At 60.1% G+C, this 25,195-nt stretch overlaps 2 protein-coding genes and 2 long non-coding RNA genes across 9 annotated transcripts in view; 3 read left to right on the top strand and 1 right to left on the bottom strand.

The window, feature by feature from the left end:
* PFKL (phosphofructokinase, liver type) overlaps positions 1–8,366 on the top strand; it is a 36,740-nt gene extending 28,374 nt beyond the window's left edge. Inside the window, exons 11-22 of the mRNA XM_026447469.2 lie at positions 422–486; positions 1,154–1,217; positions 2,793–2,939; positions 3,197–3,267; positions 4,026–4,113; positions 4,778–4,930; positions 5,494–5,658; positions 5,854–5,915; positions 6,153–6,264; positions 6,948–7,047; positions 7,146–7,251; positions 7,715–8,366. Of these exons, the coding sequence (XP_026303254.1) occupies positions 422–486; positions 1,154–1,217; positions 2,793–2,939; positions 3,197–3,267; positions 4,026–4,113; positions 4,778–4,930; positions 5,494–5,658; positions 5,854–5,915; positions 6,153–6,264; positions 6,948–7,047; positions 7,146–7,251; positions 7,715–7,862 (1,281 nt within the window). The 3' untranslated portion in view covers positions 7,863–8,366. The remainder of the gene's footprint in view (positions 1–421; positions 487–1,153; positions 1,218–2,792; positions 2,940–3,196; positions 3,268–4,025; positions 4,114–4,777; positions 4,931–5,493; positions 5,659–5,853; positions 5,916–6,152; positions 6,265–6,947; positions 7,048–7,145; positions 7,252–7,714) is intronic.
* Positions 8,367–9,950: 1,584 nt separating this feature from the next.
* CFAP410 (cilia and flagella associated protein 410) lies at positions 9,951–20,160 on the bottom strand. 6 transcript variants are annotated; one of them, XM_023192585.3, is made up of 8 exons: positions 19,864–20,160; positions 18,660–18,678; positions 16,601–16,647; positions 13,948–14,177; positions 12,791–12,962; positions 11,786–11,879; positions 11,472–11,581; positions 9,951–11,319 (listed from the first exon to the last, which is right to left on the bottom strand). In XM_023192585.3, the coding sequence occupies exons 1-8, from the start codon at positions 19,938–19,940 to the stop codon at positions 11,310–11,312; spliced, it is 759 nt and encodes a 252-aa protein (XP_023048353.2). In that variant the 5' UTR covers positions 19,941–20,160; the 3' UTR covers positions 9,951–11,309. The 6 variants fall into 6 exon arrangements, with proteins under 6 accessions (XP_023048353.2, XP_023048363.2, XP_031790490.1 ...); XM_023192595.3 differs by having other exon boundaries at positions 11,786–11,876; XM_031934630.1 differs by lacking the exon at positions 11,472–11,581 and having other exon boundaries at positions 9,953–11,319; positions 14,605–16,647.
* LOC111526737 lies at positions 14,245–18,740 on the top strand. Its single transcript, XR_002726480.1, has 2 exons — positions 14,245–15,338; positions 18,387–18,740. It is a non-coding gene; the product is annotated as an uncharacterized LOC111526737 (long non-coding RNA).
* On the top strand, positions 19,885–24,963 carry LOC111526734. Its single transcript, XR_002726479.3, has 3 exons — positions 19,885–20,549; positions 21,709–22,241; positions 24,285–24,963. It is a non-coding gene; the product is annotated as an uncharacterized LOC111526734 (long non-coding RNA).
* Positions 24,964–25,195: the final 232 nt, after the last annotated feature.

Genomic DNA, 25,195 nt, shown 5'->3' with positions numbered 1-25,195 from the left:
CAGGGACCCCGGGAGGGGAGGCGCGGGGAGCAGGGACCCCGGGAGGGAAGGCGCGGGGAGCAGGGACCCCGGGAGGGGAGGTATGGGGAGGGCAGAGGCCAGGAGGCTGGGTGTGGGTGCTGGTCAAGCCCTGGCTCAGGGGTTTGGAGGCCTGCAACCAGGGCGGAGTGGCCCTGCCTGGAGCTGGGACTGCTGGGAAAAGAGGGCAGCTGGGGGCAGGGTAGGGCCTCTTGGCCTCAACCAGCTACAGAAGAGCTGGCCTTGGTGGTGACTCCTGTTCCCAGGGAGAGGCTGCCAGGCCTGGGCCAGGGTCAGGAGATGCCGGCCAGATCGGTCCTCGTCGGTCCCACCGGACGGGGCAGTAGCCATGGGTGTTCTGGCCGGGCCCTCCACAGCCTGTGTTCTGTTTCTCTTCCTTAAGACCAAGGAAGTGCAGAAAGCCATGGATGATAAGAGGTTTGACGAGGCCATCCAGCTCCGTGGCGGGTAAGCCCCTCAGCAGACCCCTGCGCTCTTACTTGGCTGGGTCCCGGTGCCAGGCAGCACGTGCTGCGGTGGTGCTGCGCACGCCTGGCCTGGGTCGTCCTTCTGGGCACCGCGTCTGAAGATCGAGGGAGGAACGGGCCTGCGGGTGGTACAGGAGGAGGGCTGGGAGGTGTGGTGCTGCAGGAGACCCTGGGCGGCAGCGTGGGCAGGGCCCAGTGCACAGGGATCTGGGCATGGCGAGGGGATGAGAAGCTGTGGGCACAAGCCCAGGACATGGGGTGGCCCCACGGGGGCTGGGAAGGCTGGCAGATGTTGGGTGTGGGTGCCGCCCTCCTGCAGGTGTCCTGGTGGCCGGGTCAGGCTGGATTGGACGTCTGGTTTCCCATCCATGCCCCCACCCGCTAGCAAGGTGGTCAACCTTCCCTTGAGCTGGATGCCGGCCGCGGGCTTTGCCGCACGGGTGGTGCAGCCTCGTGCTGTGTTGGGGGATCCTGCACCGTCTGTAGAAGGTGCCCTGTCCGGCATGCGTGGTGTGTGCTGCCTCATGGCTGAGCTTCCATCAGGCCGTGTGCCTGTGACCAACGTCCTGGGCTCTGTCACGGCTGTGCTGTGGCTGTACGCTGCAGGGCTGCAGGGCTATGCATGGCGTGACCCGAATCCTTTCCAGGAGCTTCGAGAACAACTGGAACATTTACAAGCTCCTCGCCCACCAGAAGCCCCCCAAGGAGAAGGTAAGGCAGGGAGTGGCACCCACAGAGGGAGGAACGGGCTGTGTTATTCTGCAGCCTCTTCACGCTGGCCCCGGCGGCTAGGCCTGCCTGCCCCTGCCTTCCCTCTTGCTGGGGGCCGAGCTGGGAGCTGGGAGGGTGGGCTCGGCCTCTGCCTAGGCTCAGGCACCACTGTGGCTGGCAGGTCCCTGCTGCTGGGAGCCTGGCTGCAGGGCTGGCTGTTGCTTCTCAATGGTTAATGGAAATGAAGTCAGGCTTAACTCAGGAGAGGAGGAGCCATTGTGTAGAAAATGTCCCCAGCGGCCAGGTGTCGTGGCTCACACCTGTAATCCCAGCACTTTGGGAGCCTGAGGTGGCCGGATCGCCTGAGGTCAGGACTTTGAGACCAGTGTGGCCAACACGGCAAAACTCTGTCACTACTAAAAATACAAAAATTAGCTGGGTGTGGTGGTAGCAGACGCCTATAATCCCAGCTACTCAGGAGGCTGAGGCAGGAGAATCACTTGAACCCAGGAGGCAGAGGGTACAGTGAGCTGAGATTGTGCCATTGTACTCCAGCCTGGGCAATAAGAGTGAAACTGAACATAAAAAGAAAATGTCCCCAAACAGCTGAAAACCTCAGGAAATGGGATCTCTCCAAAATAAGGATGAAATGGCTTGTTTCTCAAGTCCTGGGGGACAACGAGGGTCCTGTAGAGAGTCATGGTCAGTGAGGTCCTGGCTCCCAAGCCCCTTGAGCCACAGCTGGAGCTGCAGGCCGGGGCGGACAGCGTGGCCCAGGCTGGGTCTGGTCCTCCCATCCGTGGTCGTCTTTGGGTGTCCCTGCTGCTCCAGCCTCCTGCTTATCCCCACAGCTAGCCAGTGGGCTGCACCATCCGAGGTAGGGCAACGTGGTCTCCATGAACCACCCAGAACCTGGCTGGGGTGGGACTGACTTTGTGAGCAGCAGGGCTGGCTCATACCAGGACCCGGTGGGGCCATGTGGCTATGGAGCCCTTGGGTGTGGCTGCTGCCAAGTCGGGTGTGCCACACGTGGCAGGTGCGCGCCAGGTTCAGAGTCTCAGCACAGGGGCTGGAGGGAGGTGGCGGCAGCCGTCACTGCATTCACATGGATATAGTGGGGTTTTGGTCTATCAGGTTAAATTAACTGTAGTCCTAACGGGACTGTCTTCATGTCTTTGTCCCTTCTCTTAAGGTGGCTACTAGGAAACAGGATAGTCAGGGCCCCTACCTTCCTTGTGGCTGTGCCCTCTATCTCTCCCCCCACTGCTGGCCCCTTTTGTGGGCACTGACCTGTGCTCCTGTCCCAGGCCTGGCTTCACAACGGTGCTCACCCCCTCTGCCTCCTCTGCTGCCTGTGTGCCAGGCTTGCACCATGTCTTTTTTGGTCTTCACCAGAATCTTCTGGAATTAGAACAGATACCATATTCCCAGGGCAGTCGGTGTGCAGGGCAGTGTCCAGGCTGGTGGCAAGGCCTGGCCCCTTTTCCCAGAACCTGCCGGCCTGCTGACCTTCTGTGCAGGTTGGAGGTCCCCTCCCTGGCCGTGCCTCATGCTCGTCTCCCCTTCTCTCTGAAGTCTAACTTCTCCCTGGCCATCCTGAATGTGGGGGCCCCAGCGGCTGGCATGAATGCGGCCGTGCGCTCGGCGGTGCGGACCGGCATCTCCCAGGGCCACACGGTGTACGTCGTGCACGATGGCTTTGAAGGCCTAGCCAAGGGTCAGGTGGGTCCGGCCGGGGCGAACAAGTGAGGACTTGGGCCTTCTGTGTGCAGACTTGGGGCGTCTCCTGTGGAGGGCCGGCTGCTAGAGGTGGAGGCCGAGGCCTGGGTACATGTGTCGGTGCCCACCCAGGCCTGGGCACTCAGCTCTGCCTGCAGCGTGATCCCCAGCACTGGCTGGCCCCCGGGCACAGGCCCACCCCTGGGGGGAATTGGCCAGAGGCTCACACTGGCCCCTGAAGCTGCATCTCCTCCTGACAGGTGCAAGAAGTAGGCTGGCACAACGTGGCCGGCTGGTTGGGGCGTGGTGGCTCCATGCTGGGGACCAAGAGGTGAGTTGCCTGCTGTGGGTACCTGGGGGCAGGAGGGCCAAGGCGCAGTCTCCAGGCCCTGCAGGTGGGAGTGGCAAGGGGACCCCAGCCCAGGGCCCTGGGCTCGACCCCTCTTCCGGCTGGTGATCTGTGCAGACCAGGCTTCACGCCTCCTGCCTGGGGCTTCCTGGCCTGAGCTCAGCTGTGTAGGGCACGCTGCTCTGGCAGCCCCATGCCCACGGTGGGCTCTCCGTGGCAAGGGAGCTGGCCCAGTGTCTGTCACTGCCTGGCCAGGCCAGGCAGCCTGAACTGTCACCACTCTGGTTGTGGCTGTGGGCCTGTCTGATGGCTTTTGTCCCAGGACCTGAGACCCTTCTGTGGGCATGGGGAGGGCACAGTCACCCTGTGCGCTACAGGGGAAGTTGCTGAGTCCTGAGCCACTGAATGGCTGCAAGGGCCGGAGGAGGCATCCCCTCCTGCTGCTGAGTGTTGGGCGAGAAAGCCTCGGGCGGGAAGGGGTGCCCCTGGGGAGCCCAGGGGGGTGGGGGGTTCACTTGGTTGCCTGGCCCATGCCTGGTGATGCTGCGTGGTGCCCAGGCGGCTCACGCTGGGCCTGTGTGCCCCTCTCCATGTGAAGCCACAGCGTCACATCCAGGGTGTCGCAGTGACCGCTGAGTGGCTCGGGGAGCGGCCAAGGCAATGCCTTTCTGTGATCAGATGCAATCTGTACATGCGTCCCTGGGCGTTGCATGTTCACACGGATGTGTCTCTGACTGCAGGACCCTGCCCAAGGGCCAGCTGGAGTCCATCGTGGAGAACATCCGCATCTATGGTATCCATGCCCTGCTGGTGGTCGGCGGGTTTGAGGTGAGGGCTGCCTGCGGATGAAGAAGCCCCGGGGCACAGGGACCCGAGGTGTCCTCCCGCTGAGGGGCCCGTCCTGAAAACCTGTGTGCCGGCTGGGGTGATGCAGGGGCCAGGAGGATCAGGGTTTTAAGTGTGGTGTGTGGGCTCGGGAGGGTTCTTTACTTTCTCCAGAAAGCTTCCCAAGGTTCCAATTAACCCCGGTGCTGGGGACGGGCAGGGGAGGAAGGGGACTTGGAAGCGGGAGGACGAGGGAGAAGGGAGGTGGAGGAGGCAGAAGTGCAGGTGCGGGATGGCATCGCTTACGTGGTGTCCTGGCACTGGGCAAGCTGTCACTAAATAATAAATGAATGACAGCCCTTCCCCCTTGCCCTCCAAAGCCAAGCCCCACTGCAGGCTTCATGGAGTGGATCTGGGGTCACAGTGGGTTGGAGGGGCCTCCTGACCCTCGTTAGAGTCCAGTTTCCCTGGGAGGCGTCCTGAGATGACACCAGGCTGACTGCCTGGCCCAGTCCCAGGGGATTGAGCAGGTGGGTCCTGGAGTCCAGCACGGGGCACGTGACAGGTCAGCAGAGAGCAGGGCTGGGCGGCTGCCGGCAGAGCCTGTCCCTGGCCCACCCTGGCCTCGGTGCTGCTCTTGACCTGCCCCCTGTCCCTATTGCTGCAGGCCTATGAAGGGGTGCTGCAGCTGGTGGAGGCTCGCGGGCGCTACGAGGAGCTCTGCATCGTCATGTGTGTCATCCCAGCCACCATCAGCAACAACGTCCCTGGCACCGACTTCAGCCTGGGCTCTGACACTGCCGTAAATGCTGCCATGGAGGTACGGGGCTCCTGGACCCCTGCCTGCCATGCCCAGGCCCTTGTGGGGTGGGGCTGAGCCTACGGAGGCTGTTGGAGGGGACAGTGCGCGGTGAGCACCCGGGAGGGCTGCCAGGGTTGGGGTTGGTGGGGCACAGGCCCGGGTGAAGGGGCTCAGCTCCCTGCCATAGCCACTTCCAGGGCCGGGGGCCTGTGTTGTTCCTCGCGACTGTGATGAGCTCAGATGGGGAGACCGAGGCGGGAGTGTCCCTGCCCCAGTGCTGGGTGGCCTAAGAGCAGTGCCTGGCCTCTGTCCATGGGGCCGGGGACACCCCTGCCTGCTCAGAGAGAGTGTGTGTGCAGGCCGCCGTCCCTGTGCCCTGAGGGTGGGGTCACCTGGTTGAGAACCCCCAGTCCTGTGGGGCCCAGGTGGGAGGTGGGCCCAAGCCTGGTGCTGCTGACTCTCTGGGTGCGTCAGCCCCAGGCTGGCTCTGGAGACACAGGGCTCCCGGCAGGGTAGCCATGCCCATGGCCTGCAGGGAAGGGTGGGCACGTGGAGGACCCCTGACTCCCCTTGGCCCCCAGAGCTGTGACCGCATCAAACAGTCCGCCTCGGGGACCAAGCGCCGCGTGTTCATCGTGGAGACCATGGGGGGTTACTGTGGCTACCTGGCCACCGTGACTGGCATCGCTGTGGGGGCCGACGCCGCCTACGTCTTCGAGGACCCTTTCAACATCCATGACTTAAAGGTGAGCCCAGCCTGGCCCCTGCTGCGACAGACTCGCCGGCACGCCAGCCTGGGCCCCAGACACTCAGGCCGGCCAGTGCAGGGCAGGGCCCGGGCAGGCGGGACTCATAGGCCGGTGCTCCTGCTGGCCCTGGGTTGCTGGTCAGCCTGGAATTCCCTCCCCACAGTCCTCTGGCTCATCCGGCCCCTCCCGCAGGTTAACGTGGAGCACATGACGGAGAAGATGAAGACAGACATTCAGAGGGGCCTGGTGCTGCGGTGAGGCTGCCGTGGGTCCCCGGCCACAGCTGGGCTTCCAGCCCTCGGGGCTAGGGGCAGGGCTGCTGAGGAGTGGCTGGGCAGGAGAAGGCAGGAGGGGTCCTTGGAGAGGGTGGGCGAGGGCGGCTTTCCTGGGAGCTGGCACTCCCTCTCCCAGGCCTGGCCCAGCGGGGACTCAGGATCTGGGGGAGACCTGAACTCGTTCCCCGCTGACTCAGGCCCTGCTGTTCTTCTCAGGAACGAGAAGTGCCATGACTACTATACCACGGAGTTCCTGTACAACCTGTACTCATCAGAGGGCAAGGGCGTCTTCGACTGCAGGACCAACGTCCTGGGCCACCTGCAGCAGGTGTGGGGCAGGAGTGAGGCTCTGCGAGGCCTGCCCCTCTTCCCTGCCACCATCTGTCCCCGGGCCCAGGGCTCCCAGCCCTCACAGGCACCCATGGGCACTCCTGGCAGGCCCTCGGGCACGTGTGCCCTTCCCCGGTGAGGGGACCGAGGCCCGTATCTGGGTGAGGTCTGATTCCAAGAAGGGGTGGGGCTGGGGCCGGGGCCAGGACATTCACATGCTGAGCCCAGCCCCCCACCCCGGCCGGGCCTCCTGCGGCCACCTCCGCCAAGCCCCTCACCTAGATCCCGGCATGCTCCCTGCCCTGTGGTGGCCCTGCAGGAAGCCTGTGTCCTGGGGTTTTCTGAGCCAGGGAGAGGGAGTCACAGTGGCTGGGGATGGGGCCTAGGGTGGGGCCACTGGCTGCCAATGCAGGAGCCCAGGAGTCATTTGACTTGGCCAGGGGGCAGCCGACTGTGGCCTCGGGAGGCAGCTTCTGGCCTGGACTTGGAGCTGGAGAGAGCAGGCAGGGTCCTCGATGCGGGAACAGACGGGAATTGTGCAGGGGTTGGAAGGAATGGGTGTTCAGAAGCTGCCTGGGAGGCTCCCAGTGGGGACCCTGTCTGCACTGGGGTTGGGCCTCCCCTCTCCTTGGCCCAGGCAGCCCAGGGCAGCTCCAGGAACCGGGCCTTGCCTGTTTCCAGGGTGGCGCTCCAACCCCCTTTGACCGGAACTACGGGACCAAGCTGGGGGTGAAGGCCATGCTTTGGTTGTCGGAGAAGCTGCGTGAGGTTTACCGCAAGGGTAGGTGGTGGGTGCAACCCGAGGCCTCACTTTGCCCTCCCTTGGCTCCCTGGGGCAGGGCCCGGCCTTGGAGGGCTGCCACGTGCCTCTGTTTGCAGGACGGGTGTTCGCCAATGCCCCAGACTCGGCCTGCGTGATCGGCTTGAAGAAGAAGGCAGTGGCCTTCAGCCCCGTCACTGAGCTCAAGAAAGACACTGATTTCGAGTGGGTTCCACTGAAGCCTCGTGGAGGCGGGTGGGGCTGAGGGGTGGCCCAGACTGTCCCCAAGGCAGGTGTGCCAGGCCCCGCCCTGCTCGCACCCTGACCCCGCAAGGTCTCCTGGGCCCCCATGCCCCAGTCCCCGCCAGGCCATGGAGAGCAGGGACCATGCCCAAGTCTTCAGAGCGTGACACTGGGCAATACTTTTGGGTGGGCATGGGGGCACAGCGTGGGCAGCCAGGATTGGGCACGCCTGAGGGCGGTTGTGGCTGACTCTGTGCTGTGCCTCCGAGGGATGGGGACCCCAGACCTGTCCCAGAGGCCGCACGGCTCCACGGATGTTGAGATGTTCAGAGGGAGGGGCATGCACAGGCCGCAGGGTCGGGGGTGCGGGGAGTTGGGGGCATGGCCTGAAGAGCTGCCCTGACCCCTGACTCCCCATCATCCCCCCGATCCCCGTCCTGCACAGGCACCGCATGCCGCGGGAGCAGTGGTGGCTGAGCCTGCGGCTCATGCTGAAGATGCTGGCACAATACCGCATCAGCATGGCCGCCTACGTGTCGGGGGAGCTGGAGCACGTGACCCGTCGCACCCTGAGCATGGACAAGGGCTTCTGAGGCCATGCCCACGCCCCTCCCCGGCCCCCACCCATGCCAGCTGCGGCGCCAGGGCTCAGATGGGGCCTGGGCTGTTGTGTCTGGAGCCTGCAGGCAGGTGGGGGCTGTGACCCTGCTCAGCCCAGCCCCTGCCTCTATCCCTGGCCACCCGCCAGGCCTCCCTGGGGCTGGTCTTGAGACCAGCCTGCCAGGCCCTGCAGCAGGAGGACAGAGCGTCCTGGGGCATCCACCTTCCTGCCCAGGGGACGTGGGGCTGTCGGTGTTTGCATGCCGATGTCCCCTGGCTTTGGTGCCCCATGGGCCCCAGCCTCTCCCCACTCTGGGCTCACTCACAAGGGCCAGCCCTCACCCTACCCGGCCTGTAGGCTGCCGGTGCCTGGGTTGTGTTGAGAGGGGGATGCCCTTGGTCCTGCCTCACTGTGACCTGCTCCTGCCCACGTGCAGCACCTGTCACCTTTTCTAGAAATAAAATCACCCTGATCGTGGGGTGCATCAGTCTCTGGAGAGCACAGCCTGCGGAACTCTTGGAGGGAGAGGAGCAGCACCACATGGCCAGCCCAGTGGGCAGCGGCCCCCAGGGGTGGAGGGCGCTCTGGCCAGTGCCTGGGCCAGGCCAAAGGGACATGTGCCCTGGGAGGCCACAGGCGCTCTCCAGGACTCCCTGGAGGCCACCAGGGTGACCTGAGCCCCCTCCTGGTCCTCCCCTGGGGGCAGAAGGGTACAGTCTCACTCCTCTGTCTCCCCATCCTCAGCCTGAGTGGGGGTCTCCAACCTGCAGGCTGGTGGCTGGCTTGAGCCAGCATCCAGGAGACACCGATGGTGGACACGTGGGAGGGGAAGAGAAGGTGGCACAAAGCTGTGCCCACCAGGGGCTAGGGCTGAGTCCCGCAGGTGGTTTGGGGTGGTGGACGCCCTGCTCGCAGGATGCCTGTTAACCTTAGCGTCGAAGCCCGTGCTCTGCAGCACCGAGGTGGCAGGTGCTTGCCTGAGAAGGTTGCTTTCTTCCCACAGTGCCACCCTGGGGATGTGGTTTCGGGACACAGGTGTCTCAAGGGAGACCCTGGCTTGGAGGGGCCTAAAGGCCACATTGAGGGTCCCTGGGCAGTCTCCTGGTTGAGCTCAGGCCAGAGGGGTGGCTCTGGGGACCTTCCTGCCCTCAGGCACCTTGATATTCCCAAGAGCCCCTCGCTGTGTTGGCCCTAGCGCCAGAGACCTCCAGATTGCTTAACTCTGGAGCTGGGGTGGAGGGGCCCACACCCGGGGGCCTTCTCGTTCATTCCGAGTGGGGCCGTCCTGGGGCCAGGCCCAGGAGGGGACAGTTGTCCAAGGACACTGCTCCCGGGTCTGCAACTCTGTCTCAAAGGAACAGAGAAACAGGTTCACAGGCCCGGGGAACCACATGCATGTTTTGGGGGGCTCCGTTGTGTCACACCATCTGGGATCAGGACTCAGTTCTGAGTAGACCCCCCTTGGCCTGCCCTGCCTGATGAGGTGTTAAAACCTGTTCAGCTGCCACTCAGCTGCTGCACCCAGGTTGTGGCCTGTGGCTGATGTCCGGGACAGTGGCCACCTCCCTCCTGGGCGACGTGCCGTGGCCAGCGCCTGCGACAGGCCCACTTCTGGCTGCATGGAGTTGGCGTTTCTGGCATTTCAGGCGGAGTGATGCGGCCTCCTGGGCCCTTGGTCCTCTCCTGTGAACTGGGTGAATGGGACACAGTGTGGTGCCCCTGCCTGCTCGGCTTGAGAACCCACTTCTGGGGTGACTTGGGGAGGAGTGGAGTGGGACTGTGGGGTACCCGGGCTGGACGTGCTTCTGGCCGTCTTCCCTGGCTGGGGGCATTGGGTGAGGAGGTGACGGGAGAGGGAGCGGCAAGAGGCTGAGGGTGGAGGCAGCAATGGTGGGGATGGGGACGGGGGGGCGGGGTAACCGCGGGGCTGAAGGCAGGCAGCTGCCCCGCGGTCCCACCCAACTGTCCCAACCAAGGTGTGCACGGTGTGGGGCAGGAGGGCGCTGGTGTAAGCCCTGCATGCCCACAGCAGCCCACGTCAGGGGGAGTGGAAGGGGATTCAATTTAAAACGACCTCAATCATTCCAAGGAAGCACTTTACTGAGGGTGCCGGGTGCCCACCCCACAGCCCCAGGGAGGCAGACACAGGCCTGAACTGTCCACCCTCCATGTCCCAAGTGGTGACTCCACTCCCCACTGCTCAGAGATCACACCCCTTCTGGAGGGATCGCACCCCTTGTGGAGAGCTTGCACGGATGAGTGACTGTCTTCGCCCTGGGCTTCCCCAAGTCCGGCGACAGTGACTGCCCCAATGCTGCAGCTGGCTCTGGTGACGATCACACTGCATGGCCTTGAGCTTGGGAGAGCAGTGGCCTGCACACGTGGTCACGCATCACCGCTTGGCGGAGGATGGGGACATCTCACGAAGATCTGGGTCCCAACCCCACACAGGACAAGGGCCCAGGGAGCTGGCTTTCCTACACTCCAGCTGGGAGGCTGACTCCCCATCTCACGTGAATGCTTCCTTGGTTTTGGGGGTACTAGGAAGGTCCCCAGGGCCGCGGGTCACTGCCCAGATTGTGGCATCCTCATAAGACTTGGAACTTCCCGGAGGAAAGAAAACCCCTCTCAGATGCTCCCAGGACTCCCCTAGTCCAGCTGCTCCCTGTGCCAGGCCCAGCCCCCAGGGCACACAGGCCTGTTCCTCCACAGCCGCACAGCTGAGCGCCCCTGCAGTTCTTCACAGGAGAGAGAAAGGAAGGCGCACCTGCCCAGCCTGGCCAAGAAAACGAAACCCTCTCCCGTGGACGCGGGAGGCTGCTGCCTTCCTGCTGAGAGCAGCGCAGGGCAGATGTCCCTGTGGACGCCAGCATTCTGGAAGTCTCCCTTGCTCAACAGAAAACTATCCAAGGACCAAGGACTGGAATCAGCAAAGCCATTCGTGAATGCCTCCTCATTCTGCCGAGAAACGGCCCTTGCTTTCAGAAAGACTGTCACGACCATTGGGAGATGTCACCTCCACATCAACCTTGGGAAAATCTTTTATTAGGGAGGACAACCTGCAAAATCCTCCCTTTAAGAGCCCAGGCCAGCCCAGAACCTCCAGACCACAGAAGGGGAGTCCTGGGGACATTCTGGTGTGGACAGGCATCTCCACCGCTCCAGCTAGCCAGCACTTAACACCTACTCCTCGGCCGATGTGGCAAACCGGGGAGGCTTTTGTGTGGGGCCAGGGCTGTGGCAGCCACCCTTCAGCTCCTGGGGGCTGGGGAAGACACTGGGGTCCCCGTGGATGGTGGAGCGGCGCTCAGGTCCTGTGGTCACTCGGCGTGCTCCTGCACCTCCTCCCGACGCAGGGCTTGTAGCCGGCTGCCCACAGTCAGCTGCACGGCCTCCAGCCCCTCTGCGTCCAGCTCCCGCAGCAGCAGTAGGATGGCAGTCAGGACGTTCTGGGGGTGGAGAGGGGTGCGGACTAAGCCCACCAAGCACTGTGAGGCTGCTTCCCTCCACAAGGGCTGGGGCCTGGCCAGCGGCACCCCACCACAGGGCACCTGGTCCCTGCAGCGTGGGCCGTCCAAGCAAATGACCATTCGGCACATACCGAGAATCTGAGCAGAGGAGGAGCCCCGCCTGTGTACACGTGTGTGGCACTTCTTCCATGTGACTCATGTTGCCCTCAGCCCAGCAGGGCCCGGGCCCACATTCCACAGACTAGGAGACCAGGAGAGGCTGAGGGGCCAGGACAGCTCCGTGCAGGGCATGTGTGACACATCTGCACGCATTCGCAGACCCACACACGCAGCTTCCCCGGGGGCGCAGCTCTTCGAGGCCCTGTGAGGCTCCATCCTCCCTCCCCACGATTTCTGTGCCGTGGGCAGAGGCAGCAGTGGCCACCTAGCAGCCCCTGTCACTCACCCTGCTCCTGTGGCTGCTCGAAGCATCTCTGGGTGAGAAGGAAGGAAACTGGTCCCGGGAAGGGGGCTTCAGGCCAAGTTCACCCTGGGCGCTGCTGGGGAGAGGAGACAAAGGAGTGTGAGGGTCGGGGCTCATGGCACTGGAGGCCTCTGCAAACCCTGTCTGCAGGTCACATCCAAGCAAAGGACAGGCTCATACAAATCCCACCTGGCACACAGGGGGAAGAGAAGGGAGGCGACTCCCATGAGGTCAGGGGCTACAGATGGCAGCTCCTGGACGGCCTGGCACTTCACCTGTGGGGCGTCCTCCCTGAACCCTGGGGCTCCCCAGCTGTACTGCCTTCCACCGGGGCCTCGGGGGCAGGGTGGGGGGCACCTGTACACAAACGCCAGGGAAGAGCTCCTGACCATGGGGTCAAGCCCTGTGCCAGACAGCAGATGCCTAACGGAGATCACATCCCAATGCCCCCACCACAGGCACCAGCAGTGGGTGTGATCTGCCAAGCAGGAGAGAAGCGCCCAGCTTCTATCAAACACGTTTGTGACGCACAGCCAACTGCCCTGGGAGGCGCCGGTATCTCACTGCAGAGTCAGCCCTGTGGCCCCTCTACGGTCCCTGGGCCCAAGGCTGTACGGACACACATGGCTGTGCCCACAAACCATTCCAGTGACTGTGACCCTAGGCCACACCCCCCACCAGGGGCTCCCTGCACCTCACAGGCTCTGGTGCTGCGAGCCTTCTCTGTGTCAGGGCACGGGGTCTGGCTCACCTCCCTCTCCTGCTCCCTGGAATATCTGCTGTTGGGCAAAACATGGACCTGCCACTGAAATCACTACCTGGGCACCGAGTCACTCCCAGAGAATACGGATGAGAACGGACACTCGCCCTGGATAATCCCTCTCCCTCACTTCCCAGAGAGGCGGCTCACTGGAAGCCCCATTCGCTCCCCGTGGGAGGACCCTGGGGACAGGGACGGGCGGAGGCCCCGCTGCCCTCCAGCCTCACATCGCCTCCTCCTCGCTGTCCAGCGCGTCCTGGCCGGTCTCAGCGGCGGAGCTGAGGGTGCTCAGTGTGAAGCATGGCTTGGGGCCGCCGTGGCCTGTGCCTTCTCTCTTCGGGGCGGCGGTGATCTGCTCTCCCTCACTCAGTGCACGGGACAGCTCCTCCTCCGTCACAGCTTTGGGATGAAGGACAGAAGACAGCATGAGTGGCCTCACCCACAAGCAGGCCACACGCGCTGCAGCTCCCGTCCTCACTGCAGCCTCAGGCACAGTCTGCTTGTGAAATGCATGCACGTGTATCCACCTCCAGGGCCAACTCCCAGAATAGGAGCCGATCCCCAGCCCGACACAGGCCGATACACAACAGATGGTGGAGGGCTGCTCAGGAATCTAAACACCAGCCTTGGCCAGAAGCAAATACTCATCAAAACCTCAACTAAGACACAACAGAAAAAGGAACAGACCATACTGAATTTATTCCATTTCACTCACGTATCAATTTCCCTGAAGTTATTAATAAAATTGTCTGGGAGAAAATATTAGTGCCCGTATAGCTGACAAGGATGAGAAACTAGCGTGCTGAGAATGCCAAGGATTAACAAACAGCATGAAACCGTGGCCTGGAAAACTGCACTGGTGCTGGCACTGGCCAGAGAAGGCATGAGCGCCTCCAATAGGTGGAGAGCAGCAGCGGGCACTGCGGTGCTGGGACAGCCCCTCCCCACGGCGGGAGCACGACGGCACAGCCACCCTAGGTTCACAGTGGCCCGTGGAGCCTGCCCGGTCCCTGTGGACCAGTGCGACGCTGCTTGCCAGATACTGACGCCCCCACTCACCATGGCGCATGGCAATGGTCAGAGCAGCACGGCTACTCGCAGAAGCCAAAGAAGGAACCCTTTTGCTTTGCTACCAGGTCCTGCAGTCGCTGGGGGATACATAAACTGTCACAGTCACAGGAGGGACCCTATGCTGCGCTGCTGCATTCGGGTGGCGGGATCAAGAGACACAGAAGCAGGGGAACGGCCTCTGAGGAGACTTCACAGGCACATGTGTGTCCCGCGAGACCAGGCATTTGCAGAAAAGGAGAAGAGGAAAGGGCTGGGGAAATCCCCTGCCAGGGACTGTTTTGCGAGGGCCGGGGACCCCACTGCGGCCACCTACCCTGGTTGTCCAGCTTCTGTAGGCGCGGCAGGGTACGCAGCACGGTCATGCGGTAGCGGTGGGGACTGGCGCCGCAGCACGGGTTCTCGGCCAGCCACAGCACCCTCAGACGCGGCAGCCCCTTCAGGTAGAAGAGCTCAGCCAGGCTGGGGATACGGTTCCTCCGCAGGTACAGTTCGCTCAGGCGCTGGCACCGGCTCACAGGCTCCAGGGTGGAGATGCTGTTGACACTGCACGGAGACCAGCAGTCAGTGAGGGATGTGGACGGCGCCCCCAGGGCCACCTCTCAATCTCCAGCCCCAAGAACAGGCACTCATGGGATCTGTGTCCCTGCCCTCGCCTGAGAAGCCCAAATTGGACGTCATGAGTCATGTGCAGCAGGACCTGGGCCGAGGAGAGAGCTGTAGGAAGGCCGGGTCCTGAACTCAAAGGCGGACTGGGGTGGACCCTGCCAGCAACAGCCCCTTGGCCCCATGCTCCGCATCAGCTCCTCAGGGCGCTAGAGTGGGACGTACGGGATGTGGCCCTCCTTCACGGGCCAGGAAAACTAAGGCCTCTCGAGGGACCTATCATGTTGCCCCAAAGCACCGAGTGCCCAGAAAAACTCATGGCAAAAAACACGAGCGAGCTCCACGTGACATGGAAGTGAGCACGGACCTTCCAAACCCCCACGTGGAAGCGGCAACACTGGGGAGGGGCCTCATTTCCATTCTACAGAACGTGGACGCGTCAGAGAAGTAGAGAAACACAGGAAGCCTGGAGCGGCGACCTAAAGGCTTCACCCGACAGCGTGGGGTCCGTCCCCTCCACAAGCGAACACGCCGAGCTGCTCCCGCAGGCCCTCAAAGGTGCGGAGCGTCCGCCAGCCGAGAGCCAAGGCCCCCAGCCTGGAGGGTTGAACTCGAGTCCTGCAGGCGCCTGGGAAGGGGGCGGTCACCAGGCGGGTGCTGAGCCCGCCTCCCCATGCCACCCCTTCACTGGGTGTTTCCCAGGTATCCTTTCACACAGCTCCTAGCTATGAGGCCGCCCCATTTTACCAAGAGCAAAACTCAGTCTGTGGGACCCTTTCCAGGATGGAGTCTGCCCCAGGCACAGGCAGCAGCTGATGTGCGGACCACACCCGTGGCCTCAAGCTACCTGCTCCGCTCCAGTGCAGTCGGCGTGGTGTGCAGTCGGGCGTGCAGGCACCACACACCTGAACTCGGTGAACACCCTCCGGGTCCTGTCCCTCCTGAGACGTGACAGAAATGGCCCCGCACATGAGAGGCCTGATGCTTGGAGGCCCTGCGGCCCCTGGGCAACTCAATGCACTGCGGGCACAGGCTGGATCCACAGCCCCGCCCCAGCTTCCTGCCATCGTGGGAGCCACAAGCTCCACCCTTCCCTGTCAGGTAAGGCTTTCGGAGGCAGAGCTGAAATCCCAGCCTCACGGTAAATGTCGCCTGACTAGTGAAAGGAGCCCTGCAGCAGGCACGGGCACCCTGTTCAACCTCTGAACTCAAGCTCCACCTCCTCCTTGTCTCCCTGTGGGGTGGGCACTTACAACACCTCTATGTTACAGGAAGGAAACTGAGGCACAGAGCGGGCCACGCCTCGCCCAAGGTTAGCCAGCCGATAGGCGGGAGGGCTGAGATTTGGCCCAGGAGCATGCCTCCAAGCCCATTTCATTCATCGGTTCATTCAGCAAGACTCGGGCAGGACAGGCTGATGCCCGCGCTGGGGATGCCCGAATACCAGGTGGACTGGCCTCAGCCCCTGGCGGGCAGCAGGCTGGGCACTGGCATCACCATGGCGATGCCAACCTCGGAGGGTGTTACAGAGGATGGGCAGGGGCTGGCCTAGCCTGTGGCTGCCTGTGAAATCAAGAAGGTAGGTCACAGGGATCAGGGGCCTGCAACAGCTACTCTCAGAGGGCAGGCCCTGGAGCCTTCCGAGCCGCCAAACAAAAGGGTGGGCCTTCCCCGCAGGGTTTAAACCCTTGTGAGCTTTTAAATGCGGAAACCCAGAGAAGGCTCCCACCCAGCGTCTGGTGGGCAGCGGTGAGCCGTGAGCGTCCGCTCCCTCCCTGGGTCACACAGTAGGCAGGAGGGAATTCAGGGATGGAGGAAGCTCTTCTTTTCCCCAGAGCCCCCAAATAAGCCCCAGCTGCCTAAAACTCCAGTAACATTTGTTCATTCAAGGTTCCCTTAGTCTGTTGGGAGGGCAGTGACCACAGTAGAGGAGCACAGGTCACGGGGTGCAGAGAAACTGGTGCGCAGTGGTGGCACTGGGGGGAGAAGAGGCCAGGACCCTGGGGGTCTCGGGCAGATGTGGCCACTGCCAGGGCGCTCAGGACAGGCCACCGACTGGCCCAGCGAACACAGCGATGGCTTCTCGGAGCACACAGGCCAAGGGTGGGCAGGGGTACAGCAGGGCAGGCAGGGAACAGGAGCTATCAGGAGGCCCAGGTGAGGCTCTGAGGAAGGAGGGCAGACATGGGGCCACAAGGTAGACCCAGCTCTCGCTGTCCCGGCCCCTCCCCTTCCGAAAGCCGCCCTCAGTCTGTGCTGGAGGTTTCTAGGTTATGTCACAGCACTGGGTCCCATGGGAGGGACGTGAGGCTCTGCCCCGGCTTCCGGGCTCCAGGCTGAGCATGACGGCAGGAGAGAGGTACCTGAGCGTGATCACCTCCAGGCTGGGCATCTCCCGGCAAATGGAAATCTAGGAGGAAAAGAGCACGACTAGCAAGCACGGCCCAGCAGGGCATCGTGGCCGCACTGCCGTCAGCCACAGAGAACTGTCGCAGCCATGGCCAACCCACTTCCGGGGCCTGAGGGGCACAGCCCTGCTCAGCCAGTGTGCCCAGGGTGAATGCCCACGAGCATGCCAGGCTCCCCTGATACCACCTTGCAGTGCAGACACTCCGCAGACTGAAGGAGAAATGTGAGGCTCCTCCTTTCACGCACTCTCTTTTTATTACATTTTACAACAGCATCCTTGCTGTCAGATGCTGCCAGCAGTAGAGACGGAGCACTCATTACTTTAGATGTCCTCAAAGGACATCAGGTAAGGGGACCCCAGTATCCCCTATGCAGGGACAGAAAGCAAGGAAAGGATGGAAATCCCTTCTTTTTTTTTTTTTTTTTTTGAGACGGAGTCTCGCTCTGTTGCCCGGGCTGGAGTGCAGTGACCAGATCTCAGCTCACTGCAAGCTCCGCCTCCCGGGTTTACGCCATTCTCCTGCCTCAGCCTCCCGAGTAGCTGGGACTACAGGTGCCCACCACCTCGCCTGGCTAGTTTTTTGTATTTTTTAGTAGAGACAGGGTTTCACCGTGTTTGCCAGGATGGTCTTGATCTCCTGACCTCGTGATCCGCCCATCTCGGCCTCCCAAAGTGCTGGGATTACAGGCTTGAGCCACTGCGCCTGGCCGGAAATCCCTTCGTGATAACAGGTCTGGGCCAAAAGGAAGACAGGCTTAAAGATGGATCTCAGATCACACTGGTACTGTCAATTCAGGGGTGAGGTGCCCAGGGTGGTCCACAAAGCCTTCACAACCTGCAAAGCTCCCACATTTGTGAGAGCCCACCATACGCCAGGCATGGCACCAGCAGATTGGGTGACTGGCAGGGCCCCAGCCTCAGCGAGCTCACAGCCTGGTGAGACGCATCCCATGTATGAGGGACTCGTGTCTATGGCCATGGTGTGTTTATATATTCACTGCTAAACATGCAGTATTTCAGTTACAGCACAAAACAGATTACATCCAGTGCCATGTGTCCAGTCTTTTTTTTTTTTTTCTTTCTTTCTTTTTTTTGGTCTTTAAGGAAAGGTACAGTTCAAATTTAAAAAACAGAGAATAAAGAGATAAATAATAATTGGGCTGGACATGGTGGTTCACGCCTGTAATTCCAACACTTTGGGAGGCTGAGGCAGGTGGATCATCTGAACTCAGGGGCTACGAGACCAGCCTGGCAGACACAGTGAAACCCCATCTCTACCAAAAAGTACAAATATAAGCCAGGCATGGTGGTGGGCGCCTGTAGTCCCAGCTACTCAAAGGCTGAGGCAGGAGAATTGCGTGAACCCGTGAGGTGGAGGTTGCGGTGAGCCAAGATTGCGCCACTGCACTCCAGCCTGGGCCACAGAGCGAGACTCCGTGTCAAAAAAAAAAAAAAAAAAAAAAAAAAAAAAGGAAAGAAAGAAAGAAACAATTGGTATGCAATCCTTGTGTAAGTTGGAAGTTGGGGACATTCTGGACTGAGAAAGAGAATGAGGGAAGAGAAGAAAGAAATCTTTTCACAGACACACACGCTCAAGTTCTCCGAGCAGGGCTTGTTCTCTGCCCGCCTTTGGGGTAGCGGTGGGGGGCACAAGGCTAGAAGTGACCAAGAAGAGGGGGTGCAGACCTTCAACTTCCCCTTAACAAAGTAAAACAAACCCTTCTGGGATTCCTTTCCAGGTGAGAGCAAGTTCCAAACTATTGCTCCCCTCCTCTGTGACCAACTGACAAAGGGCATTTCATTTATGTTGATGGGAACAGCAAAATAAACCTGGCACTAGAGAATTGTTTTTCCATTAGTGGTTCTGCATAACGAAACCCGCTAAGTGAACAAAGTACCAAATGTGGGACTGAACTGATGGGGGCAGTTTTGTCAACTTAAAAATTCTCTTGGGGAAGAAGCTACAACATTTGGGACTGAGGCCATTTGGAGACCATCAGAGCAATACTTACATCTGTGAGGCGGCTGCCCCTGCGGAGAGAAAAGATACTTTAATTTTGTTAAAGCTGAATAAAAAACACTGAAGACAAAAATTCCAAAAATTACCGATGACTCCCTACAAACCTTAAGATTCTAGGATTTTAATGGCATGGCAAAAAAGGAAGGTTGCCCAGATAACCGGCAAAGGTGTAAACAATTGTTTTACTTGACTTTCAACTACACTGTATGACGTTGGGGTGGCACCTTTTAGATAAGGAGCAGCAGAGCGATTGGTAAGACGTGAAAAGATGAACTGTTCCTCGTGGTCCCTGAATGGCGGAAGGTTAATTTCTCTCACTGACAGACATCAACAAGGGCGTCTTTAGAAGAGGCCAAGTTCAATGGGTGAACAGGCGACTTACAAAGCAAACTTTAAAAGCCTGAAATAGGGTTGTTGTTTCTTCCAGCTCAGTGAGAGTACTGACCACCCCGTGCAAAACAAAGAAATGCATTATTGAAAGCAAATGACACAGGGGAATTGTAGCCAAAACACCAGATGTGCCAGGGCAGAGAGAAAAGCTTTTTAATTAACAGCGAAGAGCTCGCTCTGGGCAGTATGGGGATACCCCTGGGAGGAAGCGTCTGCTCTCGCTGACCCCCACGCCCCGCCTGCACGGTGCGGCCAGTTGACAGGGCGCAGCGACTCCGCTGAGTCCCCAGGGAGCCCAGGAGATTGTGCCGGCCTCAACTCCAGGCTGCCTCCTCTGGAAGCTCCTGGTCTTCCTTAGCCCAGTGAGACGCAGCCTTTGAGCCTTCATGGGTCCCACCGCACCCACGTCCCTTCCTATCACCTGCCAGGAGTACCCTTGGCACGGCCACCCCCAGTACTGATTACCAACGTGTTTCCTGACTCAGTCCTCGAGAGCTCAGTTCTCCTATTCAACTTGGTCCCAGTGACCGCTGGCAACCCCAGACATCAGATCTGGCCCACAGGGCAGCCGGGGCAAAGGCGGGCCGGGAAATGGGGGGGCCCCGGCGACCCCGACCCCTGGTCTCCTCCCCTCCCTGACCCCTGACTCCTTCGCCGCCCTCGCCCCTGCACCTGCCCCCGTTCCACTCCCGCCCCCGCCCCCTCCCCGGCTCCGCCCTCACCCCAGTCCCCGCCCCGGCTCCGCCCCCTCCCCGCTCCGGCTCCTCCCCTGACCACGGGGCGGCGGCGGCCAGGCCCCGCCTCACCAGCAGTTGAGCTTGCGCACGCTGTGCAGCTCCGAGGCCTTGGCCCGAGTCAGGACCATCTTCCGCGTCAGCTTCATGGCTACCGCCCAGGCCCGGCCGGCAGGCACCCCTGGCCTCCTGCTCCCGGGAGGGTGACGACTGCGCGGCGTGTGTCTCCAGGGGCGGGGCCCACGTCGTCAGGGGCGGATCCTGAGCCCATTGGCGGCGTGGCGAGGAGAGCGGGGCGGCGAGAGCGCCCTGGGGCCGCTTGGGCGCCGCTGACACGTTGGCTCTGCTCCTGCGCGTGGGCGGCCTGGGGCGCCCGGCTCTGACGCGATTCTAACGCGACCGCGGAAGCGCGCGGCGGGCCGGGGGTGGGTGCAGGTGGCGGTCCCGGAGGCGGCCCCGTGAGGGCTGAGCTGCCGCTCCCACGAACCCAGCGGGGTGGGCTCGGTCCCACGCGCACCATGGTCGAGTGCCTAGGCCTGTCTGTGAGCGCGGGCCTAGCGTGGATGGGATGGGCACTACACAGCTCCAAGTTACGGGATTGAAACTCTTGGAATAAACCCAGGGCAGCCCTGGGGCTGTGTTGATTCCTTGTCGCCCTCCCTCCCTCCCAGCGTTTACAGAAAAGACGCATTTATGGGAAAGACGTACGAGCAGGTCCAGCAGAGCCCTTACAAGCATTTCGGCCTTTTAGAAATCAGGTAAGACCCCCTAAACATCGTTACATGGGCCACAGTTACATTAAGACAGGCATTCTGAAACCGCCTTTGCCAAAAATTGTATCAGTGAGAGAATGATGGCCCTGAAGGAGATCCGGCGAATCCCCATCTTGCCTTTGTCCTTGAAGCTGCCCTTCATTATTCCTGGATAAGCAAAGCTAATTTTGGGAGACATTTATAGTTTAAATGATAGCAGCCCTTCCTCAAAACTAAACAGCCTTTGTAAGGCCAATGAGACCACGGAAACCGCCTTTGCAAACATCGTAACTGAAGAAATTATGAGAGGGAAAGATCTCCTAACGCACCCCATCTTCCTGCTATCCTCTAAACTGCCTTTGTTCATTCGTGGGTGTAGACCAGACTAGCCTTGGGAAGGAATTTAGTTTATAGATTAAACTCTGAAACAAAATTGATAATAGCCCTTTCCCAAAAAAACCCTTCTTGCCTGGGGACCAGTCTGCCTTTGTAGGACTAACAGATTAAGCTATGAGATGAAAAATTACAGTTTAGGGGCCGTGCAACCTTTGGCGGCAATAGTCTGAACCTCCCCAAGTTGCTCCTGGGAATAACATCACTGTTGCAAAACTTAAGATCAGTGCTTGAAATATTTTGTAGACCCTGCATTCGGGCACCACTTAGACGGATAATCTGGCTCAACCATTTGTGCCATCCCACCCAGGAACAGAAGTCAACCATTTGTCCGATCCCACCCAGGAACAGAAGTCAGCCAGAACTCATTTCGAACCCCTATGATTTAATCTTCAACCTGACCAATCAGTACTCACCACTTTCTGAGCCCTGCCCGCCAAATTATCCTTAAAAACGCTGATCCCTGAATGCTGGGGGAGACTGATTTGAGTAATAAAACTCTATTCCTGCACAGCCAGCTCTGCGTGAATTACTCCTTCTCCACTGCAATTCCCTTGTCTTGATAAATCGGTTCTGTCTAGGCAGTGGACAAGATGAACCCGTTGGGTGGTTACACCACCAGGCTAGAAGGATAGAGGAGCCTGAATTCTACTAAGGTGCAGGCGTAAACTTTCCTCAGCCATTATTCTGGAGGTCACAAGACAAGCTATTTCCCCAGTTACTCCTGCAGATAACATCACTATTGTAGAACATCACTATTGTATCTTTTCAGGTTTCTTGCACGTCTGACACGGATGGACCCAGCTAGATGTCTTGCCAACGGCTCCTGTGGCCCCACTCAGAAGCCATGCAGCACAAAAGGACCAAAAGGACAGCTAGATTTCATCTGGCACCCAACCAATCAGCACTCCCCATACCTCAGCCCCCTGCTCACGATCTCGCACCCAGCCAATCAGCACTCCCCATACCTCAGCCCTCTGCTCACCATCTCGCACCCAACCAATCAGCACTCCCCATACCTCAGCCCCCTGCTCACCAAACTACCTTTGAAAAACCCCTAACCTGTGAGCCTTCAGTTGTAACTGAGCAGCTCAGCAGCTGTGAATCCAGAATACCTGAGACAGGTCTGAATCAGCTTAGAAAGTTTATTTTGTCAAAGTTAAGGACGAGCCCATGACACGGCCTCAGGGGGTCCTGACAACACGTGCCCAAGGTGACTGGGGCACAGCTTGCTTTCATACATTTTTAGGGAGACGTGAGACATGAATATGTGTAAGATGGAAAAAGAAGAGAAAAAGAAAAAAGGTATGTATAAGATGTACATTAGTTCGGTGCGGAAACCTGTAATCCCACACCTGTAATCCCACGCCTGTAATCCCCAGGCCAGGCACAGTGGCTCACACCTGTAATCCCAGCACTTTGGGAGGCTGAGGCAGGCAGATCACTTGAGGTCAGGAGTTCAAAACCAGCCTTGTCAAATGGCGAAACCCCATCTCTACTAAAACTACAAAACTTAGCCAGGCGTAGTAGTATGGCGGGGCGGGGGGAGCTTCCCGCTTCCAGGTCATTGGTAGATAAGAGACAAAGGCTGGCGGGGCGGGGGGAGCTTCCCGCTTCCAGGTCATTGGTAGATAAGAGACAAAAGATTGCATTCTTGGCCAGGCGTGGTGGCTCACGCCTGTAATCCCAGCACTTTAGGAGGCCGAGGCGGGTGGATCACGAGGTCAGGAGATCGAGACCATCCTGGATAATACACTGAAACCCCATCTCTACCAATAATAATAATAATAATAGTACAAAAAATTAACCAGGCATGGTGGCGGGCGCCTGTAGTCCCAGCTACTTGGGGGGTTGAGGCAGGAGAATGGCGTGAACCCATGGGGCGGAGCTAGCAGTGAGCCGAGATCGCACCACTGCACTCCATCCTGGGCGACAGGGGAGACGACATCTCAAAAAAAAAAAAAAAGAGCTTAGTCCTCAGGTTGGTGTAAGATGTGAGGTGACAGAAAAGTCTCAGAGCAGTGTCTTCTGAGCGCTTTGCCACCGAGCAGGCAGAATGTTCAGTGCTAACGAGGCTGGAGCTGGACCCCAGCAGAGTGGTAGGAAGCTTCCAGCAGGCTCAGGATGCGGGTGCTTGCGGGGGCACAGTGTGACGGCCACAGGCCTCAGCACTCTGGTGGGCTCACGAAGGCTCAGCTGGACCTATGTCACACTACGTCACAGCCTCGGCCTCTGCCCAGCCCTGGGCCTCCCTTCTTTACAGGGGGTGAGTTGGGCACGCTGCTCCCCAATAAATCTCAGGGGGCCACAGACAGAGCCTGTTTCCCAGAGACATGGAGGGTGGCGGACACAGGAGTTGCTGTTGAGTCTTTGAAGCAAGGCCACCACCGCTGTCACCAGGCACACGGGGCCCACACCCGCTTTGTGGTTTCAGCCAGTGGGTCAGGGTTTCTGGCTCGCATCCGGGGGTACTGCTGAGGACAAGGTACCATGGATCAACCGCTGCTCCCTCCTGCCCTGACAGCTGGGGGCTCTGCGGGGCTCAGCAGGGCAGGCTGACCCCCAACTCAGGGCAAACAGTCTCCTGACACCTGGCGCTGAGTCCCAAGCACCCCAGGCCCCGTCCTTGTGTCTCCTTTCCTCCACCACCTTCGCCCCGTAGGTGACACCCCCAGTCCAGACCCCCTCCAGCCCGATGTCCTAGTCACCTGCGCTGCGTAACAAATCACCCCCAGACTTAGCAGCTCGCAGGAGATGCTGCTGTCTCCCAGTTCTGAGGCTCAGGCGTCTGGAGCAGCTGAGCTGTGTGGCTGGGCTGGGCTTCCTGGGAGGGAGGTGGGGCCATCTCTGAGGACCTGGCTGGGGTCTCCCAGCTGCCCCACAAGGTGTCGGCGGTTGGCTTAGCTCTCTGCAACATGCCCTCCCGAGGAGTGAGGGATGAGGGGGGCAGGGAGAAGGAGAGGAGGAGAGGGACAAATGGAGAGTCAGCAAACGTGCTCCAGAGCTGAAGTTTTCATGATCTCAGAGCAGCCACCTCTCCCCTGCCCATGCTGCTGGCCTCACCACCCACCTGGCACCACTTGGGGGCAGAACCCGGTCCACTCCACGACATGTCCCTGAGGCAAACTTTGGAACTGCTTGGGTGGCAGGTGCGGCACACCCCTCGCAGATCCCCTGGGGAACTCCAGACTTCTCCCTTGGCCTCAGGAGCCAGTGCAGTGGGTGGCCTGCCTGACCCCTGGCTGACCGAGGACCCCCGGCTGGTGCTGCAGATGGTTCAGAACCCTGTGGCAGGTCAGAGCCAGGCCTGGGCGAAGGGACAGGCAGCGCGTGTTGATATTTTTTCAGTGTCCTGAGAGGTCTTCAGGCCTTGTGGTCATTTCCAGCTCCGTTCTCGTCATTGCTGCTCTGGGCGCCGTCGGGGCAAGGGTGTCGGCATGGAGGTTCATGGTGGCCACGCTGGCTGCAGTCTTCACCCTGGAGTGGCATCCATCACTGTCCTTTCACATTTTAAGAGCAGTTCTGTTGTATAAGATGTTTCCGGAATGCAGATGACTCTGTGGACTCCAGAGATGAAAAGAAGCATGTCTCTTCCCTCAGCCCTCAGCCCACTGCTCCAGACCAGGTGTCCGCAAACTGCAGCCCGCTGGCCAGATTGGGCCCACCACCTGTTTGCAAATAAAGGTTTTTTTTTTTTTTGAGATGGAGTCTTGCTCTGTCACCCAGGCTGGAGTGCAAGGGCCTGATCTCGGCTCACTGCAACCTCCTCCTCCCGGGTTTAAGTGATTCTCCTGCCTCAGGCTCCTGAGTAGCTGGGACTATAGGTGTCAGGCCTCTGAGCCCAAGCTAAGCTGTCATATCCCCTATGATCTGCATGTGTACATCCAGGTGGCCTGAAGTAGCTGAAGAATCACAAAAGAAGTGAAAATGGCCGATTCCTGCCTTAACTGATGACATTACCTTGTGAAATTCCTTCTCCTGGCTCAGAAGCTCCCCCACTGAGCACCCTGTGACCCCCGCCCCTGCCCGCAAGAGAACAACCCCTTTGACTGTAATTTTCCTTTACCTACCCAAATCCTATCAAACGGCCCCACCCCATCTCCCTTCACTGACTATTTTCGGACTCAGCCTGCCTGCACCCCGGTGAAATAAACAGCCTTGTTGCCCACACAAAGCCTGTTTGGTGGTCTCTTCGCACGGACGCGCGTGACAATAGGCATGCACCACCATGTCCGGATAATTTTTTGTATTTTTAGTAG

This window comes from Piliocolobus tephrosceles, chromosome 19 (genome assembly GCF_002776525.5).
Source record: "Piliocolobus tephrosceles isolate RC106 chromosome 19, ASM277652v3, whole genome shotgun sequence".
In the NCBI taxonomy this organism is placed as follows: Eukaryota; Metazoa; Chordata; class Mammalia; order Primates; family Cercopithecidae; genus Piliocolobus; species Piliocolobus tephrosceles.
The sequence above is the reverse complement of the archived record's forward strand: the minus strand, read 5'-3'. Positions and strand labels throughout refer to the sequence as shown.